At 46.5% G+C, this 20,844-nt stretch overlaps 1 protein-coding gene across 2 annotated transcripts in view; it reads right to left on the bottom strand.

The window, feature by feature from the left end:
- Kif26b (kinesin family member 26B) overlaps positions 1-20,844 on the bottom strand; it is a 428,179-nt gene that overhangs the window by 41,328 nt on the left and 366,007 nt on the right. For both annotated transcript variants that reach the window (XM_031390948.1, XM_031390954.1), the window contains one exon: positions 14,908-15,067. In XM_031390948.1, coding sequence (XP_031246808.1) covers positions 14,908-15,067 — 160 coding nt within the window. The remainder of the gene's footprint in view (positions 1-14,907; positions 15,068-20,844) is intronic.

The following is a 20,844-nucleotide window of genomic DNA, read 5'->3' as shown; positions in this document are numbered from 1 at the left end:
ATAGATCGTAGGGCACATAGATTTCTAGTGTGCAAAGAGAAAGGGAAGTTGCAGTTATCAAAATACACAGATAATTTTATGTTATCACACAAAAATCATGGTGGTTTTAAGATAATCGTTGAAAAAAAAATACGGCATTAAGGAAAACAGCCCTGCTATGATTACGTTTCAAAAACTATAACAAAAACACTGGGGGCAATCAACTTAAAGGGTTGAAAGGTTTATTTGGACTCACAGTTTCAGAGATTTCAGTCCACAGCCCATTGGCCTTGTTGGCCTGTGTTAAGATCAATTCTTGTGTGTGAGGGAGCAAGGTTGATCACCCTTTGCGAGCCAGGAAGCAAGGGGTCGTGATGGAAGACAGAGCCCCAATATCCCCTTCAAGTGCACTCTCCAATGATCTAACTTCCTTCCAGTAGCCACCACCTGGTAAAGGTCCTACTACCATTAGCACTGTGACATGGGACCAAGCCTTCCACACATGGGTCTTTCAGGGACACGGGCAGTCAGAAGCGTTGTGAAATCCTAGCCAGGTAAGGCAGAGGCAGAGCAAGGTCCATTAAGCTACGGCTGAAACAATTTTCCTTAACATTCAGAGAAGCCATCAAGACATTTTAACTGCTTTTCTTTGATGTGCAGAGATATTTTTCATTTTGCAAGAATGTTGGAGAGTAAAGTTTGCACGTGATCTTAGCCAACAGGCTCAGAAGTCCGTCAGAGTAAATTCTGAAGGGGATGGTCTCTCGGATCACCAGGGGTATCCAGAGGCTATGTTCAGACACTCACTTCTCAGAAGAGAGAGAATGTGTAAGTGACAATGAAAAAGAACAGCCTGCTGGTCAGGTCCCCAAAAGACCTTTCCGAGCACAATTTGGATAGCTGTAAAAATGATATTAAATGCATTGTTGAGCCTGCAAAAGAACAAGACGTCTCTTGTCAAAGTCGGGGACTCGGGAGAGGCAGAGTAGCAACACTTGCTTTCTGAAGCTGTTTGCCAGCCAGGCTTTAGTTTTTATGTGACCTGGGCTGGGGGTGGGGTTGGTTTGTGAAATAGAGAGACAGAGCCCCAGACCAGTCCAGTATGGACATTTTATTAGGAAAATTCCCCTTCTCCAACAAATGTTCCTCTCCCATATTGAGGACATGATTTTCTTGTCCTCTAAAACACCAAAACAGTGGAAAGGAAATCGTCCTAAGAATTTGGAACCTCAGTCTGAATCACACGAGGGCCCGATTGATCATCTGGAGTCTCAGGATCTGGGTGGTCCAAAATATTTCAAGCTGAGAATACAATTTAGACTATCCTTAGCTGGCACCTCGTAGAACTAAATACAAACACTCTGTAAAGTAAACCCTTCTTACCCAGGTCTCTGGAATAAAATGCCAATGCAAAGGAGCAGTTCCCAGACAACAATAAACACAGGAGGACAGGAGGCACCAGGAGATAGATCCAGCAGGAACCGCAGATGGCCGATTGAGATGAACACATGGATTTCAAGTAAACAACAGAAAGTTGATTAACATCTTTAAGGAAATTAAGATGTTCAAAGAAATAAACAACAACAAAATGACCAGGAAGGACCAGTTCCTGCTCTGGGATCTGTTTAAAGAAAAACAGATCTGGGTTTAGCCTTCAACTTTAAATAACTAGACAGCCAGACAAAATTTAAGGGGAAACAAATGGAGGGTGGGGTTGGGATGGAATAACAACAGGTAACTGAGAAGTGGGAACCAGCCTTTCAGAAAATGGAGGAACTCCGGGGACTGGGAGTCCACACACAAGGATGAAGAACAAAGGTCAGAATTCTGGGGCGTGGGGAGCAGGACAACTGAAAGTTTTTTAAATAGCAGAAAGCGGAGAGCCATAGGTGCTCTAAGTTGTTGCCTATTGCCTAGAGCAGTGGCTTTCAGGCCCTGAGTGACTGACTCCATTTACAAAAGAGTGCACTGTGTCCATTTTGAGAGCTCATGCTGAGGCAGTGTGACTCTGCATCTTGTCTGCATATAAGAACAGCATCAACCAGGCAGTGGTGGCACAGCTTTTAATCCCAGCACTTGGGAGGCAGAGGCAGGTGGATTTCTGAGTTCGAGGCCAGCCTGGTCTACAGAGTGTGTTCCAGGACAGCCAGGGCTACACAGAGAAACCCTGTCACGAAAAACCAAAAAAACAAAAACAAAACAAAACAAGAACAACAACAACAAAAACCCAGCATCCCCCTGTGTCCTGCACAGGCCTACAGCTCAATTAATCAGGCAGTAGAGAGGCCACTATCTCTGGGCTTACCAAGAAACGTGTTGACACAGGAGCCTGTCAAAACCCAACAACAAAACCTGTCCTGTGAATTTACAGAGCTCGCCAGACCAATGAATGGTTGCACACTGAAACCTGGATCTTCTGTATGAATGGACGTTCTCAGAAAAGCTGCACCTTCGCACTGAAACCCGGAAGGCTCACTTAGTGAACGGGTCAGATCTTCAGAGACTGTAGAGGGGTGGGAGCATTGCAGGTCCAGAGTGGAACTATAATTTATCTCCGGCTCTCCTTAGCCCTCTGAAGAGTCATCCCTTGCCTACTTCTGTGTTGCCCCTAACATCCTGTGGCTAACAGATGAAAATCTTTTGGACTATATTAGCTTAAGAAAAGCCTAGATTCCAACAACCAAAGGCTATGTATGAGTCATCAGACAGCGTCTGAGGCCTCTGGCTGGGCTTTCTCTACTTTTCTTTGACTGCCTATTGAATGCTCCTACCAATGTGTTTGGAGAGTGTTTATGACTTTGCTCTGTTACTATAAAATCTTCATGAAACTACTTCCCCATTGAAAGGGTTGGAATTTGGGTGCCCATCTAGGCTCCTAGGCCATGGCCATCATATCGGCTTCCTGGCTTCCTCTGAGTGGAGATCGTGGGTTTTGTGTGGACACACAAACGTAGAGACTCTCCCTGAGATGGCAGAACCATCCACCTGTCATCAGAACATTCAGTTCACATGCCAGGGAGCAACCGAGACAATCTCCTGGATGGATCTCCTTACTTGATGCAGCCCCTTGAATTTCTCTTTCTCTGGACCCGAAGTCTACAACAGGATCCTTAATACTTTAACTACTTGTGATGACCGTCTTCACGTTGGCCTCAGCTTCCAGGTCTTAACTTTCAGGAAGGCTTCCTGTAACACTCTCAGTTCTATAAGCTTTCCATCATCAATCTATAATCACACACACTCACACTCACACTCACACACACTCACACATATACACTCTCACTCACATACACACACATGCACACATTCATTCACATACACTCATACTCACACACATACTCACATATATATGAACTCACACAGGCACACTCACACACATACACTCATATATACACACACACTATTGTATGAAAAGGAGTGTGTGATTCAAGAGTTAATACCAATAATTAAGCCTGGAATAAGAGGACCTCTGATTGCCAACGACCAGGTCAATGAAGTAGACTCGGTAGTATATGTGAAGAAAAGCCAAAGAAATTGGTTCAGCATGTGAACTTACTGCCACCTACTAGTCTCTGACCACCGTGGGAAGATGTAAGTGTCTACGATCCTCACACAGGAAAAATCCATCCAGATATCATCAGATAGGAATACAGTCAGATATTCCAAGGAGACAACAGGGCATGATATAGTGTGTGTTTAAGCAAACAGAGCAGGATTGCTGATTCACAGGTCATCAGACAGACAGAGCTTGACAGGGCAGTGTTCTGATCATGGAGGTAAGTTTGTCGGGTCGATTCACATTGGTTACTAAAGACGCAGGCTTTACAATCAAGCCGGGTCAGTCCAAACGAGCGTATACCAATATGGAACCCGAGGGAGAAGCTATCATCATCGTGAGGAGTTCATAGGACAGGGGGCTGAGTGATGTAAACAAAAAAGCAGAATTGTTCTGCCGCACCATATTGGGAGAGAAGACCTCAGAAAGGCTTCCGAGGAGACGGCATCCTGGGTAGGCCCTGGGGGACACAGGAAGGAATACACATTTAAAAAAACATGCATGTGCATGTATATACGTGTTTGAGTGCATGTGTGTGGAGGCCAGAAAACAACATCCGTGGTCATTCCTCAGGAACTGTCAACCCTGTTTTTCTGTGACACAGTCTCTCATCAGCCAAGAACTCAACAAGTGGGCTGACACACTGAACTCTCTCTCAGGAAGGCTGGTATGTGGGGGCACAAAACTAGGGAGTGCGTGCTTACAAAAGGGGGCTGCCAAACTGAGAAACCACTTCCTGCAAATCCGAATTGACCCTGCTTGTATGCAGCAGTAAGAAAGAGCAGAGAAGTGAAAACAAATTACATCTGGGGTCGTGGTCCTAAAAAGCTGAGTGACCATCGTCAGGTGTCGTAAGGTCTGCTGCTCTTCACGAACCAGCAGCGACTTCACCTTACCGTCTCTGTCCTGTGACATCTCTCTTGTTCCGGAGTGAAGCTTGGCTTGGCTTTGGTTAAAGCATCATGAGCTTCATTAGACAACATGGCACAACTTAACCGTTGCCGTGAATAAATCTATTCGAAAATTATTCAATTACACAACAGAATGAATTATCACCTCATTTGCATGAACCAAAAAAAAATCTATTAATGCTCAATTGAGCCTGAATCAGTAGTGAAACAGGTGAGAATTTATGGTTGGATACTCTGATTGAAGCTCAATTAATGTTCAAGGCAGTTTTTTAATGAATTAAGTCCTGACTCATTTGTATGCTCCGTCCTTTCCAGTGCCTAATTGTGCCTAAATCAAGCTATCCTTGAGTAGCCACAGAGCCCTTGGGGTGCCTGAGGGCATCTTGGGCTCCTCTGTGCACTGGCCTGGACTAACCAAAAGCTGTGCTCCTTCAGCTGTTTGCTTTTTCTGTAGTGAACAGAATGGCTTGTGATATGATGATTAGTTATAAAAGATAACAATAAGCTGTGGGTTTGGAGTCCCACATTTAGCTCAACGGGTATCAGCTCTCCATCAATACGGCACAGGGCAGAGCAGCTGTGAAGGGTTGGGGCTCTGAAGAATGGATGGTGGGGAGGCAGGAAAACCCAGTTAAGCATGGGTAATAGGGGTAGGTAGATGAGGAGGGAGATGGCAGCTTATCCACATCAGTTGAGGCAGCTTGGCTCCTTCCTCCCACCCGCCCCTTCTTCCCTTTGTGCAGGCTAAGGGCTAGTGTGCACATAATTATCATGTATCACACTTGGGTGTTTCATGTCTGCCCTCCAGCCCCCACCCATGCCCCTGAGCTGTCACCAGCTATAGTGTTCCCAGGGTCCTACCTGTTACCACCCACTGAATTTGCTCTTGAATGGAGAAGTGATTGAAATGAACAAGTAGGTTAAAATAAAACTTGAACGTAGGCTCCACATTTCTCCAGCTGGCTCTCGAATGTGTTTGGTAGGCTCCATCAGACCCCGGGGAATGGGTCCCTAGAACTCCTCTGGTCCCTATAGGCTGATCTGAAGAACACTGGCCTTCGTGAATAGCAGTTAGGTATTATGAACCAAGCAGGATCTAAAATGCAACATGAACTTTCTACCAAATGTGGAATGCTCTTCAGCAGAACCTCCCCCCACCCTACTCTGTAGTTCACACAGATATGTGTCAACCTCTGTAGCATGTTACACACAGGCTCTGCCTCAAAGCTTCTCCTAGTGTGGCTGCCATTGTTGGTATTCTGTGAAGGATATGTCTCTATCAAATACATCACACCCTGGTCTGTAGGATTAACAGACGCAACTGGGGGGGGGGTGTCTGCAGTAGCTCCTCCTGAATCCCCTTAACCTCAACCTCATCTCCTTAATCTCACCTCAATCTTGTGTAGAGAGTTTAGAGTTTGTGTCTTAGTCAGGGTTTCTATTCCTGCACAAACATCATGACCAAGAAGCAAGTTGGGGAGGAAAGGGTTTATTCAGCTTACACTTCCATATTGCTGTTGATCACCAGAGGAAGTCAGGACTGGAACTCAAGCAGGTCAGAAAGCAGGAGCTGATGCAGAGGCCAGGGAGGGATATTCCTTACTGGCTTGCTTCCCCTGGCTTGCTCAGCCTGCTCTCTTATAGAACCCAAGACTTCCAGCCCAGGGATAGCACCACCCACAAGGGGCCTTACCCCCTTGATCACTAATTGAGAAAATGCCCCACAGCTGGATCTCATGGAGGCACTTCCCCAACTGAAGCTCCTTTCTCTATGATAACGCCGGCCTGTGTCAAGTTGACACACAAAACCAGCCAGTATAGTTGGGCTCGCTTAGATCTGCGTCAGGCTGCCTCCCTGTGTGTTGGGCAGGAAGGCTGAAGCCTCCAGTGTAATGAAAGGAATTTATGATCCACTTGGCCCAAAGAAACACCTGCTTTACAAGCCAGAGTGAGTAAGATGCTACGATGGTGCTCACACACTGGCCTTCTCACCTTTGAATCGTATGTTCTCAAAGGGCCTCCCAGACATTTTGTCCACAGGATCTAATTCTGTTTCAGAAGTGGAGGGCAAGAATGGACCATGATGGCAAGGTTGAAAATGGGGACTGAAATGGTCCCTAAGTCCCAGAAGTGGTGTTGACAAATGGTGTTCCCTGGCCTCAGAGTGTGGCTCTGCCAGCCCAGGTGGCGGCATCTCATTTGGAGACTACAGCTGTCCCGATCCACCACACTTCTTTGGGAGCTCAGGGTGAAGAAAGTTGACAAATTCCAGTTGTGAGACTGATTGTCTCATCTGGGGAAGCTGCTGATGCTTCTATTCAACCAGGTGCTTGAGGAAGCTCGTTACCGAAGGCACAGTGAACCCTGGCATCACCCACACCTCCTGCGTATCCCTTCGTCACCAAGCTGATATGCAGCCAAACTTCAGGACCCAGCGGGTGATAACCTCTCCTACTTCTAGGGGCCTAGGAGCCTGTTCTCTCAGGAATGCCTCAGAGACAGCGCCATCCCAGGAAAGGAAACCCACAACGATGGTCCTATCTGTGGGCAGCACCCAGCTCTCTGGTTTGGGAAACAGAGCCGCTTTTCTTGCTGGAGCTCCCAGGCTGTGTGGTATAAGTATCCTGAGGAGATGCGGCTTTATTGCTGATGGAAGATGTGAGATGGCTTCGCAGACTCTCTAGACGAGTAAAATGGCTGCGACTGGCTAAGTTCCTCCATGGCTAGTGCCGAGTGAAGCACTCAGGCCACTGCGCTCCACTGCAGGCTATCAGAGCCCTGCTTCCTCTGCCCTACTGAACATAGTTTGTGTGTGTGTTCGTGTTGTCTTGTTACTGGGGGCTGAACTTGGCCTGCCCATGCTGATCAAGCAGTCCACCACTGGTGGACTGAGCTGCTAAGCTGTGTTGCGCCCCTCCACCATTTTTATTTTTTTTATTTATTTTGAGGCAGAGTTGCACACTAAGATGCCCAGACTGGCCTTGAACTCGAAATCCCCCTGCCTCTACCACCAGAGTAATGAGGCTCACAGGCCTACATTACTAGGCTCAGCTCTTAACACTGTCATGTGATATTTGATTGAGCCCTGGTTTGTGGCTTGGGTCTGGAACTAGGGACTTTCTTTCCATTTTCTTCTTCGTTTCACATTCCGCTTCACCAATGCACCTAGCCACCAGTCTCAGTGTGAGGGTTTGGAGATACTCGGTACAGGGAGTGGCACTATTAGGTGTGGCCCTGTTGGAGTAGGTGTGTCACTGTGGGTGTGGGCTTTAAGACCCTCATCCTAGCTGCCTGTTAGTCAGTACTCTGTTAGGAGTCTTCAGATGAAGATGTAGAACTCTCAGCTCCTCCTGCATCATGCCTGCCTGGATGCTGCCAGGTTCCTGCCTTAATGATAAAGGACTGAACCTCTGATTCTGTAAGCCAGTCCCAATGAAGAATTGTCCTTATAAGAGTTGCTGTGGTCACAGTGTCTGTTCACAGCAGTAAAACCCTAAGACACTCAGCTTAGTCCTCATAGAACAAGGTAAGGTCAAGGAAGCCACCTGAATATACACACTGGCCTTTCTGGCCCCTTCCCAGTCTAAACTCTCACTTACCAGCCTCTCTACTCAGGCTTTATGGACCCACATGGTCCATGGAGACTTCATATCCATTGACAAGTGGTCACTGGACATTGACAACCATTCCAGGTGCCATATTAGGCAGCAGCAACACACCGGGAGACAGTGGCATAGCTCTGCTTTGTAACAAGCCATGTGAAGTTGAACCAGGAACTCAACCTCTCTGTGCCTCAGCTTCCCAATCTTTGCCGTAAGAACAGTGGTTACGAGTCACCATCATAAGTAGGTGTCCATAAAGCGTGTAGAATAGCCCGGGTGGCACAGTAAGAGGTGATATCACTATGCTTTCATTGAGAAGCATCCCTCACAGAGAGCTAATGTATACACCACACGAACTGCCTGCCGTGTAGCTGAGAAGCCAGAAAATAAGAATCGGAAACAATTTTCTCCTCCTTCCTCTGATCCCGCAGTTCATAAGTTAGCGTCTATTCGAGATGGGGGAGATCCTGCACTTGCTTCTTCCTCTCTATCATGGGAGGGGAGCTTGGTAAACGTGAAATCAAGGATGAGCAGCTCAATGGTGTCCGTCTGTCTCCTCCTTCCCCTAGACTGTGCCCTGCCTTCCTCTCTGGAGCACCATCACTGTCTGGGGAAGGGATCCTGCACTGCTGATCTGAGAGTCCTGGGGCCTCTGTGGAGGGGCAGGGAGAGCCCCCTCTGCTGGAATTGAGAGGGTTTGGGGGTGTCAGTTCCTAGTCTACCCTTGAATCCATGCTAGTTGACTTCAAATCTGAAGGGAAGAGACATCCATCGGCAAGCTCAGAAGTTAAGCCAAGAGAAGATAAAGTCAGAACCCAAAAGGGAAACTGAGGACTCTCCTGGCTTCTATCCGGTCCTCACATGGCTATGCTTCTCTATCTAAGAGTGGCTAGCAGCAGTGGGCAGAGAAAAGACTAGCTATAATGATGGTCTGGCCACCGTGGGGGTCCAACTGGGGGAGGAGTGATTCTCCCGATCAGAGAGGACAGATCAAACTTGGAGTATAAGAAATGATGAGCGAACCCAGGCTGCCGCCCAGCAGAGTCCATACCACATCATTTCTCCCCTAATGACTTGCACATATCATGCCAGAGGAGTTAATCAACAGACAATTGCTGCTTGGGTTGTTAAAAAAATAAATAACTGTCTCTGTAAATTCTATAATGAACTATGAAAATACCACCGGCCAGGGAAGAGACAAGTAGGGAGGAATAAGAGAGAGAGCGGGATACTGAGCAATCTCATAAAGAAGGACTTCTTCCTGTGTCCCAGAGATGCTCTGAGCTCACTCTCTTTGCTCCCTAACCGTCATTAAAATGTATAAAAATGAATGTTTTTAAAGCAGCAATACCAAGAATTATCAGTGCTGCAGTTGCCTGGCAACCTGAGACTTTGGTTATTTTATTTCTAAACAGGGAATGCTATAAACTGGTATCCGGAGTTTGTGCAAATAGTTCTAAATTGATGTTCTCCCTGTAAATCAGGGAGATAATCCAGCATTAATGTGCATTTAGAGGAGGTTAAATATGCACATGTGCGCTCCTCTCATACACCATGATCCTTACACAGAGCTTCTCCCCAATTTCATGCTATCTTGAGTCAATCTTAGAGCTGATATTCTTTTGCATTTTTTCCCTGACAAGTATCTATTTAATTTTATGGTACCTGTAAGTAATCTACATTCAATCTAGAGGAATAGGACTGTGTGACGCGTGGGGTGTGGGGTGTCACGGCTGACAGCAGTCTGTAACATGCACTCCAGTTTCCCATAACCCTTCCAGTCTCCCAAACTTCTTCAGTGAGTTCGAAGAACCCCCAAATCTATCCAGACACGAGGCAGATGAGTGATGAAACTTTTAAGGCCTGTGCCTGCAGTGGTGGCCCTATGCGGCCCAAATGGGCAGACCTGCTGCCGCACCTGGTGTCTGCAGGCATCTGCACCCTACTGCCTCTCAAATGAGCAGAAGTGTTAACATTTTAGAAAAAGCTGTCTCTGTGTATGAAACACCAACCTGCTACCCCCTGAGTCTCTGACTGGCATTTGGTTTTAGTACTGCCTGCTGGTTTGAGGGGGTTGCTGTGTTCAGGTGCTCCGAAGTCCTTAAAATAACATTGATTCCTTACCCTACTGGAGCCTGAGGAAGCAAGAGTTCCTATGACAGGCTGTGCAGGGATGTTCTGGCCCTTTGGTGAGACAGAGACTCTGGAAGTAGATGCTACCTGGAGTGCTTATTTACAGTCTGATGTTTGACAAGAGACTGGCCCTGGTGCATTTCAAGTTTGGTGGAGCCATTCTGCCATAGAGGGAAGTAGAACAAGCATAGTTCTCTGAGCCCAGCACTTGCTAGTGACTGCCATGAGTAAAATGGGGCATCTCGGGCTGCAGCACAGAACAAACTCACGGCTTCCCTCACAGGTGGCTATGCCGCAGCATTTCCCAAGTTGCCAAAGAACAGCATCATAAACAGACACAACATTAGAGTGATACAGGATGATATTCCATGACCTTATAGGCATCCAGACATTAGCAAATACATGTGGTTTAGAAGCAGAGAGCAAACACCCTGCTGGCAAAATGAACGCATAGATATGAGGCTTCGGGACTAAATTCCCTAAATAGCAAAGGGATGAAGAGGGCTTTCCTGAAAAGCCCCTAGAACTCACTACAGGACAGTTTGGAAGTAGCTTTCTCAAAAACTGACCTGTGCAGAAGTGGTCAGCTCAACAGGACAATGACCTTAGTCTGTCACAAGCTCCTAGACTTCTTCTCACAGAATATAACTCCCCTAGGACAGAGACAAGACCAGTGAGGAGCCACAGTGACTCTCTAGGCTCACACAAGAGGTCGTTCCAACACTTAGCCCCTTTCTCATTATCAAACCAACGAGCAGTCTGTTCTTCCTCTCACATACACTCCTAGCCGCTAACCCATCAAGGACTAGCATAGACTTGTACAAAAAAAAAAAAAAAAAAAAAAAAGAAGAAGAAGAAGAAGAAAGAAAAGAAAAAGAAAGAAAGAAAGGAAGGAAGAAAGAAATAATCTCTTGCCTCTTTAATGGTCAATTCTCAATTAAAAAGCTTCATCATTTTGCAAAAGCGCATGTACGCTGGTTTGGCTCCTGTGAAGTTCAGAATAAGCCCCTGCTCATATTGGATTCGATGGCTTATTAAAGTAACATTTTCTCTAAATGCAGTGACAGTTACAAATGAAATTATGGGCTTTGTGGCTTGAAGGATCCGTGTGGTGTGCAAAGAACATGCTTTCTCAGGGCTTGTACCCATCCCATCACAAGACCACATCTAAAGGGGACCAGGCTCCCTCGTAGAGAACTTAGTTGCAGTTAGAATTTCAGGGTCTCTAGAAAGTCTGGGATCTTCAGAAGGGCTGGGATATCAGAGCACTTTAGCTGAAGCCAAGGTCACCCGACAGATCCTTGCAGTGGCCCCTCGGGGACCAGCTCCCAAAGTGAACACCTAGAAAACTGGTTTATGGCATGAGAATTCCTGCTAATACCTCTGCTCATTTTTTCCCCCCTGCTCCACAGTTGTGGAGACTCCTAGCACCTTGCTGTGCAAGAAATGGTGAGAAATAGCAGACAACTATAACGAATGAGCCTGGGAGAAAATTTGCAAATGTGCTGTCAGAAATCTCAGAACAAGGACAGATTTCCCTGGGTGTGAGACTCCCTGAAGTAAGAAGAGAGCAATTTGTGCTTCCTGTCATTGCTGAGCTGACTAGGGGGGCCTAGTGCCCTTGCTGATCTCCTTGTGCCCCACCCCCAATCGTTTTCTGAATGGTGTCACCATTTAGGATTGATAAATGAATGGCATTGGGATTGGCCAGGGCAGCTTGTGCTGCATAATGGCCGAGGTGGGGAGCTGACTCCGCGCCTGCGCCTGTCATCGGCAGAGGCAGAACCATTCAGAGCACATCGAGGGTGCCTGTGGGAGCACGCGGGATGGGTAATGAATCCCGGCTCACTTTCCAGCTTGCTCACATGACAAATGGTCCGGTACAGTGATGAAGAGAAATGGAGACAGGCTCTATCCCCTCTGTGCACATTCCAGTTAATTTCCCAGAAGCAAGCACAAGTAATGCCGCTCCTAAGCAGTTGTCTAGGGTGACGGATGAAGAGCAGAGGGGGTCTTGTGTTCTGGAGAGATGGGGGGAGGGCAAAGAATATGAAGTTTGATTTTTTTTTTCTGGGATGACTTTTTCCCCTGAAAGTGAACAGAATACTAGGAAGCCAGCTGCCAAGAAACATACCCTTGCCCGGAAAGCCAAAGCAAAGGTTTAGTCTGCTAGCATCGTGCAGCACAGCATGGCTCTAGAGTGCCGTCCTCTAGCGAAGGGAATGTGGACCATCCTGCTGGGCTGAACACCCTGCTGTGTAGAGGCGGCCAGTATCAGGCAGAGCTTGATGAGAGCAGGGACCAGCTGGACACTTGACCTCAGCGACTAACCGTCTCCCAAACTGGGGAAAGCCACACAGTTTGATCTTGTCATCCGCTGCCTGGCAGATTTGAGAAAATCGTTGTCTTACCTTCCTGTCTTCTGAGAGGGAATAGTTTCTAGTCCAGACCGATCAGTTCGCAAAGGAGATTCACAGACACCAAATACTAACTAAGTCTACGCTGTGGCTGAGAATACAAGAACGTGTCAGAACAGATGCCTTTCAAGCTTCTGCAAGATGGCGGTCATTATGGCCCAGAGGATGGCAGGTCAGATTCCCTGGTCATGAGATGGCTGGCCAGGCCACCATGCTTGCTGACGCTGAGCAGTGTACTTCCCAGCAAGCTGCTGGTGATTTGTTAAGTAGAACCAAGGTCACTGATGGAAGCCTGTGTCCACAGCTAAATGGCTGTTAGGGTCGGGGGACTACTCCTTGACAGGGCCTCATGCAGACACAACATTTATGTTAAGTTTATGTTTACATACAATATAAACACTTTGCTCATCACCTGTGTGGCCGGAATGTTAGGAAGGGACTCTTGGAATCAAGCAGGATGTCCGGGTTGGGGGGTGCGAGGGGGGTTAGGGGGGCTGGTGACATTCAGTTACAGTCTGTTAGCTTTCCCAAGAGGGCAGGTTGCTGGCCATTAGGACTAGCCGATGCTAAAAATATGTTTAACCTAATGAGAGTCCTTGAGCGAGTAATAAAAATAACTCACAGGGCTTCCCTGTTTGTTTAGAGTGGAACCAAACTGCAACCAGAAGGAACTTATCTTTACCTGATAAAAAAGTTTCCATATGCTTATATTTCCCAGCCTTCCCACCACCAATTCAATAATTTGAATAAAACAGGTATGATCTACTTACTACCTAGCCAGTGACCTCATAACAAGGCAGCATTTTGAGCTGTCTCTACATGATAGCCCAGGAAGTGGTATGTTCAAAAACATGGTCCTCATTTTCTGGAAGTCAAGCAGGTCCTGTAGAACTTCTGTCTTTGGAAGGCCCTCAGCCTCTACAGTCCTACCCCCACAATGACCTTTCTCTTTGCCAGGTCCCCAATATTCTGAGCTATTTCACAGCAGAAATCATAGAACATGATAAACCCTCACCTTGAAACGGTACTTGCAAGGACAGGGAACGCCACTTTGGGGTTTATATGGCTGGGATACCAATCTCAAGAAGGGGTACAACCAGGATTATAACCACCAGGTAAGCACCCGAGAGCAACCCAGAATGATCGTCCTGGTGGAAAATGGTGTTTGGGTGTCTGTTATCAACTTGGACCAGGAGAAAGGAGAAAGCAAGGATTTGCCATGAATCCCAGGTACTCCCAGGACATCCCCAAGTCCCCTGTTACTCCCACAGCAGTAATTTGCATTTAAAGGATTTTTATGGGTTAAAACAAAATGTCCCCTACATAGTTACTCATGGCAATTCTGCGAGGTAAACACTGTTCCCATTTAAGTCTGATAAAATGAAAATGAACCAGATCATTGACTGGTCACCATTGGTCATTGGTAACAGCCTTCTAGATCCCAGGGGAAAAAAAAAGATTTTTCACACCTATTCTGCATCTTATTTCCCTGTGATGCATATAAAATACAGAGTTGTAACCCAGAGTCATAACCCTCATTTTAAGATGAGTGGAAGTTCCTATAGCTAGTGGGAAACACAGCTGACTTGGGCAATGGGGTTGAGGGGTGACTAAGGCTGGGTCATTCACAAGCACTGGTAACATGACATGCTTAGGGCTGTCCCAGAAATGAGAGACACTTTGAGTCTATCTTCCTGGAGCAGGAACGGTAAAAAGGCCAGGAACCTGCATACAGGGTAAACATTTCCATGGAATGAGACATGGATACCCCCATCCCTCACCCCAGGCTTTTTAAGCTCGCAGAGGTAGGGATATCAGACATCATACAGGATGCCTGTGATGTCCATGCACTAATAAAAGGGGTTGGACTTGAATTAAAAATTATCTGTTGTTTCCCTGACATCCATATCTCACGAGAGGTACTCTGGCGGTTTTGATCTGGCTGCTCCACCGCTTTTTGGTTACTGCATGCCACACTGTGGAGCAGACCACCAACGTGATGCTGGCATTAATTACCCCACTGATGGTAATCATGACTACAGGCTGCCATGAGATAGCTTTCTGTTTCATCTTAGAGGCCTCACATAAGGACTGTGCCAGAGTTAACTATCTGCAGCACTTTTCCAATTTGGAAGATGACGTATTATATGATCACTAGCTAAAGCTAATCTCTGTCACTGAACTCATAGCCCAGACCAGACCAACCCTCAGCTGCACTTCTCCCAGGGCATCCCTCCAGGACAGAGACTCAGTCAGGCCTCTAACGCTATGCACACACCATCTTGCTGTCCAATAGGAGAGTCACTTACTTGTAGGGGATGTGTTTGCTCCCATTGACCAAAGCCAGGATGACGTTGCCCAGAGCAGACAGTGAGAGGCACAGCCCCGAGCCTCCTTCTCGGTTTTTACTGAGAGCTTTCACACAGCTGCCAAGGTCGATGAGATGCAGGCGGCTGCGACCTCCAGACACTGGTACAGGGGAAGACACAAGAAGAAAGGGGGAGAGTGGGTAAGTTCTGGGCAAGATGTTTTTCTCTTCTTCCTGTAGCTCTCTGAGAATCATGGGAAAGGGAGAGACAATCATTTGGTAACACAAACAAGCCAAGCCAAGGTTTCAAATACCATCAGGGCTCTTAAATTCTGTCTTCCACATACCACAAACCTTCTCAAATCTACTGTCACTTATTTTACAAATGAAAGCATAATTCCTGTAGATCAAATGGTTCACTGTAGGAAGCTAAGGGTTTTAGCTAACCGTTCCTTGGATGACAGAATTCTGAGACTTACCGAGTCGAAACCCCCAACAGTTCGTGAGTGATTATCTAGTCTAGCCAGGTTGGTAACTCCAGGAAAAATCTGGAAGATGTGAGATCCAGGTGCAAAGGCAGGGGAGAGCCAAGTGTTTGCGGAGTGTCTGCCAATTGCCAGGTGCGCAGACATCTACCTTATTCAGTTCTCACACAAAATCATCTAAACACCATCACCCTCTTCTTGCAGATGAGGAAATTAAAGTTCAGAAAAGCTAGGAAATCCACCCAGGAATTCGGGCCACAATGAAGCAACAGGAAGAAGACTACAGCTTGTATCCAAAGCAACCAGAAATAAGCAGAATGTGTCTAAAATAGCTGTTTTAAAGACATTAGGCCTTAGACAGAGGAGAGCGATTCTCGAGGCACATGAGACAAATAAGGCAAACACTTGTGTCTCATCTAGCTGTGCTGAGAGTTCCCAGGTTTGGGGGCAAAGCGCCCAGACAGAACCCAATCAGCCTTGATGAACTCAAGAGAGATAGAATCCAAAGTCTAGGGAAGCCAAGATAGCAGTCGTGAGCAGGACAGAACACTGGGGAGGAAAGAATTCTCGGATTCGCAGACAGTCTCTGGACGTTTCAGCTGTGCGCTCATCAGCAGGTGCACACAGGAAAGTGCTGAGGCAAGGCCAGGGCCATCCGTTCCCCCACAGTCAGGTCGGAAAATCTAAAAGTTCACGTGCAAAGATAAATGAAGATGAAAAGGAGCAGGCCAGCAACCCCACCATGAAAACGTCCTTGAAATAAAACGCAGAGCTGTTAGAATCCACAGATAAGGCGTTGAAAAGCAGTTACTGCCATTCTGTGTCAAAGTCCAAGTGCTTAAACAGACACGGACACCCTGAGCCATATGACAAGATCTGTCTCGATTAAAACAAAGTGTGTACAATAAGCTTGAAGAGCTTAAGAACAAAGTTGGGATTACGTCTGAGAGTTCACGCCACGTTACGCGTGAGCAGAAGGAAAGGTTCGTGAATCTGATAATATATCAGTATAAATCTTCAAAATAAAATATGGGCAAAAATACAAAAGTAAACAACGGAAGAGTAAAGGAGGGAGAAGGAGGGAGGAAATTAAAAGGGCTACAGGTGTCTCAAATCCACGTGCTTGGATTTCCAGAATGTATACAGAGGTAGTATTTGAATAAATAACTGCCCAAACTTTCCCCAAATGATGGAAACCACTAACCCATAAATCTAAAAAGCCCAGTCAGACCCTGGAACAAGAAGAATTGAGCAAATGATAATTGCACTGCTCAGTGCAGATGCGAAAAGCGGCCCAGGGAGAAAAACCACAGTCCATACAAAGGAACTAAGGTAAGTATGGTGGCCAAGTTCTCCTTGGAAATAAGCAGGAAGATAGCACAGAGACATTTTTAAAAGGTTAAAAATTGTCAAAGAAATAGTCAACATCCAGGAAAAGTATCATTACAAAATTAAGGGAAAATAAATACTTTTTTTTCCCCTTGATGTGGGGCTGGAAGGGTGGCCCAGTGGGTAGGAACCCTTGCTGTGCAAACCTGAGCACCTGAGTTTGAGTCAGCAGCAGTCACAGAAGAAGCAGGCATGGCCAGGAAAGCCCATAAGCCCAGCACCGCAGGGTGGGATGGGGGTACAGATGGGCAGAACCTAGAAGTTCTCTGACCAGCCAGACTGACTGAACAGTGTCTTTCATGCTCAGAGAGAGACCCTGTCTCTAGGGATGGAGGCAGAGAGCAATAGAGGAAGACAAGAGACATGTTCCTTTGGCTTCTCCATGCCTGTGCATAGGTGCGCGCACACACACACACACACACACACACACACACACACACACATATATATATTCTCCATACCTGTCCCAACATCATCAGTTGACTTCATGTAAAGGACATTCAGGTGGCACTTCTAGGTACCTGAACTCAAAGATCATTTTTGAGGGCAAGGTATGGATTTGATGTTGGGTAAGAACTTGGGGGTAATCACCTTGGAGCCCTCAATTCCCCTGCCTGCTGCTGGACACGAACCTTCCAGAAAGCATAGCATTGCGGCTGAGCCCTTCTCTAGCTTAGTCCCCACACTGTAAACATGAATGAAGTTCATGTTGCTCATTTTTAACTGTCCTGGGGGCAACCCCTTCTCAGGGAGGCCATATTATTTCTACCCTATTTCAAATCATGCAAGATTGGTTCGTGGCAAAGACCTAGGGGAACAGTTATTTTAAAACAAAATATCATCTGTTTTTGCAGTCCAATTATAAAGGCAGGAAAGGCTTAGGGATTCCTTGCACATCTCGGATAAAAGGGCAGAGACAGAGACCAATTTGGACTTCTAGACTTAATGGTCCATTTGATGTAATGGAATAAAATGTATAATGGACACACAGTGAAACAGAACACGGAGAACAAAAGGTGGCTTAGATTGTGTTGAAGAGTTTTATAAAATACCCGTAATTACCAGCATGACTCAGAATGAGAGGCACCCTGACACAATGGAAAAAGCTGCTCTCTGCCCTCTACCCACTGGCATTTGGGTGGTCAGAAAATCTGGCTCTCCCAATTGGTACTTAATCTAGCAGGGTGTGAAGTCACTGGGCACAGGCTGCTTGATAGCGTCAAGAACTTACATCAACCAAGTGCCTATGGAGAGAGTCATTCTGCAAGGAGCGAGCCAAAGAGGAGGGAACCACTCCAGGTGAGGAGCAGGCTCCTTATCTGCTTTTCAGATTCCCAAGATCAAGAACATAAGAGTTAAACAAACACAGTGTCCAATCTGTCTTCAGCAACTGTTTGTTTGTTTTAAGAGCATCTCACGTATTCCAGGCTGGCCTTGAATTTGCTCTATCGATGAGGATAACCCTGAACCTTTGATGTCTCTGTGGCTGTCTCTTGTGTGCTGGGAGAACAGGCCTGCGTTACCACACTCAGTTTACGTGATGCTGGGGTTCAAACTTCAGGCTTCTTCATGCATGTGTGGCTCCAACTCAGCCACACCCTCAGCCCCGATATTTTTTTTTATATTTTGAGTCCAGAGATAGACCAAACCAAATGACCTACATATTTTATTTTCCTCACAGGGAGCAATGCACTAATCTCACCTATTTCTGAACCAGACTGCATTGAGTACCAGCTAGGTCCTGGGGAACACTAAATTCTCCTAAAATCACCGAATGCCTACATTATACGTTAGTTGGGCTGAAATGATAGATGGGAAGGCTGGGGTCCATGCTGAAAAAAAAAAAATCACCCATGATGTCACTGAAAATTAATGCTGAGTCACATGGACACCCAAAGTGAACTCTTGAGACACACAGAGCCTGTCTTGCATGAATGTGGCTTCCAATATGGCAGCACTCTGGAACTGCAAAGAACTACTGCTGTCTGCCCCCAACTTGCAGGCCTTCCCATCTGATTGGGCTGGAATACAGAACAGGCACGTGACAGTTCTCAGACAACTGTCACGGGCTGCAGTCTAGGATCCAGTGTCTTCCCACCCGGCTGAGGAGTTAGTCACACTCTCTGTCACCTCTGTAAGACGCTGACTAGCACCACAGCATGCCGAGGGCTTGTGGCTGCTTTGTTTAAGCTCTTCGGTTCCAAAACGACCAGCTGTCTATCTACCAGGAGACCAGCAGTTTCTGACCCTTGCATTTATTATGCAACTAAAATACAAGTAACACAGAAACTAATAAAACACTCTTACATACGAACTTTGAACATTTATATATAAATTAAGCTTAATGTTTTGGGAAGATTTTGTTTGTTTGTTTTTTCCAGACAGGGTTTCTCTGTATAGCCCTGGCTGTCCTGGAACTCATTCTGTAGACCAGGCTGGCCTCATACTCAGAAATCCACCTGCCTCTGCCTCTGTCACCCAGGTACTGAGATTAAAGGCATGCGCCACCACTGCCTGGCTTGGGAAGATGTTTTTAAAGAAAAGATTCAAGTTAAATCAGGTGCATGAAAGAAAATAGAGTAACAAAAAAAAGAAAGAAAGAAAGAAAAAGAGAGAAGGAAAGAAAGAAAGAGAGAGAGAGAAAGAGAGAAAGGAAAGAAAAGAAGCTGGAAAAAGTTGGTAGCAAATGGGACTTTTAAATTCTTGAATGACTTTGAGGAAATGTAAGTAAAAGTGATTAAAATCAGTGTCTAGCTCCTGAAAGGCAGACTTTTAAGCTAAAAAGTCATCTAGAAGAGAAATCGCCACTGGGTACCTCTAGGATTAGTGAATAAATACACACTTGTTACACACATGTATCTTTTGATACGGTTCCCCTGTTCAGTAGACTTTCTCTGTGAACTGACCAACTTCTGGCAGCATACTTAGTGTACCCACAGCAACAGCCTGCCCAAGGGTGGTTCGCACGCTGGGTTAGATATTTGAGACAGATGGTCAAAAGGTAGAAGAATGAATTTTTTTGGCTCAGTGTCCTAGGTTGTCCTAGGTCAGTCCATGGTTGCCTGGCCACACTGTGAGGCAAGGCTGAATGAACATCGAGACAAGAGTGTGTGGTAGAAGAGATTGCTCACGTCATAGTGGCCGGGAAGCATAAAGAAATAGATAGAGGCAAGGACCAAGCTCTACCCTTGAAACATATGATCCCCAGCAATCTGTTTCTTCCAGTGAGGTCCCACTCCTGTCTCTCTCACATCTCAATAGTCAAGTCAAATTTGAAGGCATTAAACCATTCATTAGGTCAGAGCCCTTGGGGTCTGACATCTCCGGAATAGCCCTTACATGGGTGCTTGGAGGTGCATCTTTCTAATCCCTAGGTGATTCAAGATCCAAAACTAGTTGGTCTTGCTTTTCCAAAACTGGCTGTTTTCTATGGTAGAGGAAGCTGGGGTTAAAAATTCAGCACTCATTCCGCTGAATATAATACATGGATACTGAGTACTAGCATGCAGGCACAGAGCCAGCAGCACGGAGACCCAAGATGAGGATCAGAGTCTTCTGTTCTCAGTCCATAGCCTCGTGGGACCCAACAAGCACAGGAGATAAGACAGTGAGGCAGAATGGGACAGAAGCTGCTACGGGGTTCTAAGGAGATGAGTCTTATGTAGCTGAGAGGTTCTGGGAAGTTATAAAGAACAGACAGGCTCTTATGGAGGAAGAAGGCCTGAGACCCTTCACTGTATCTATGTCTTTCCCTTCCTTCTTTCCTGAGGTGAGGCAGCTCTGACGTTGACTGTGGGAGGATCACACATGCAAGCATAGAGCTGGCAGCATCCCTTCATAACTGACTCTGGCTCGGGAGCCGGGAGTCCTGCAGTATGCATCCATCTACCTGCTCAGGTCAGTTCTCTGGGCACTGACCCATTTCTCTCGGTGTAGTTAGCCTGCCCACAGCAGCAGCCTGCACAGAGGTGCTGCTGGGCACAGTAGGGAGGTTCACTCACTTTAGAAGCACATCTGCCGAGCACTGGAGGGCTCCTTCGAGCCGTTTGAACTCTACAGCCCTG

The sequence above is a fragment of the Mastomys coucha genome, unplaced genomic scaffold, assembly GCF_008632895.1.
Source record: "Mastomys coucha isolate ucsf_1 unplaced genomic scaffold, UCSF_Mcou_1 pScaffold1, whole genome shotgun sequence".
In the NCBI taxonomy this organism is placed as follows: domain Eukaryota; kingdom Metazoa; phylum Chordata; class Mammalia; order Rodentia; family Muridae; genus Mastomys; species Mastomys coucha.
The sequence above is the reverse complement of the archived record's forward strand: the minus strand, read 5'-3'. Positions and strand labels throughout refer to the sequence as shown.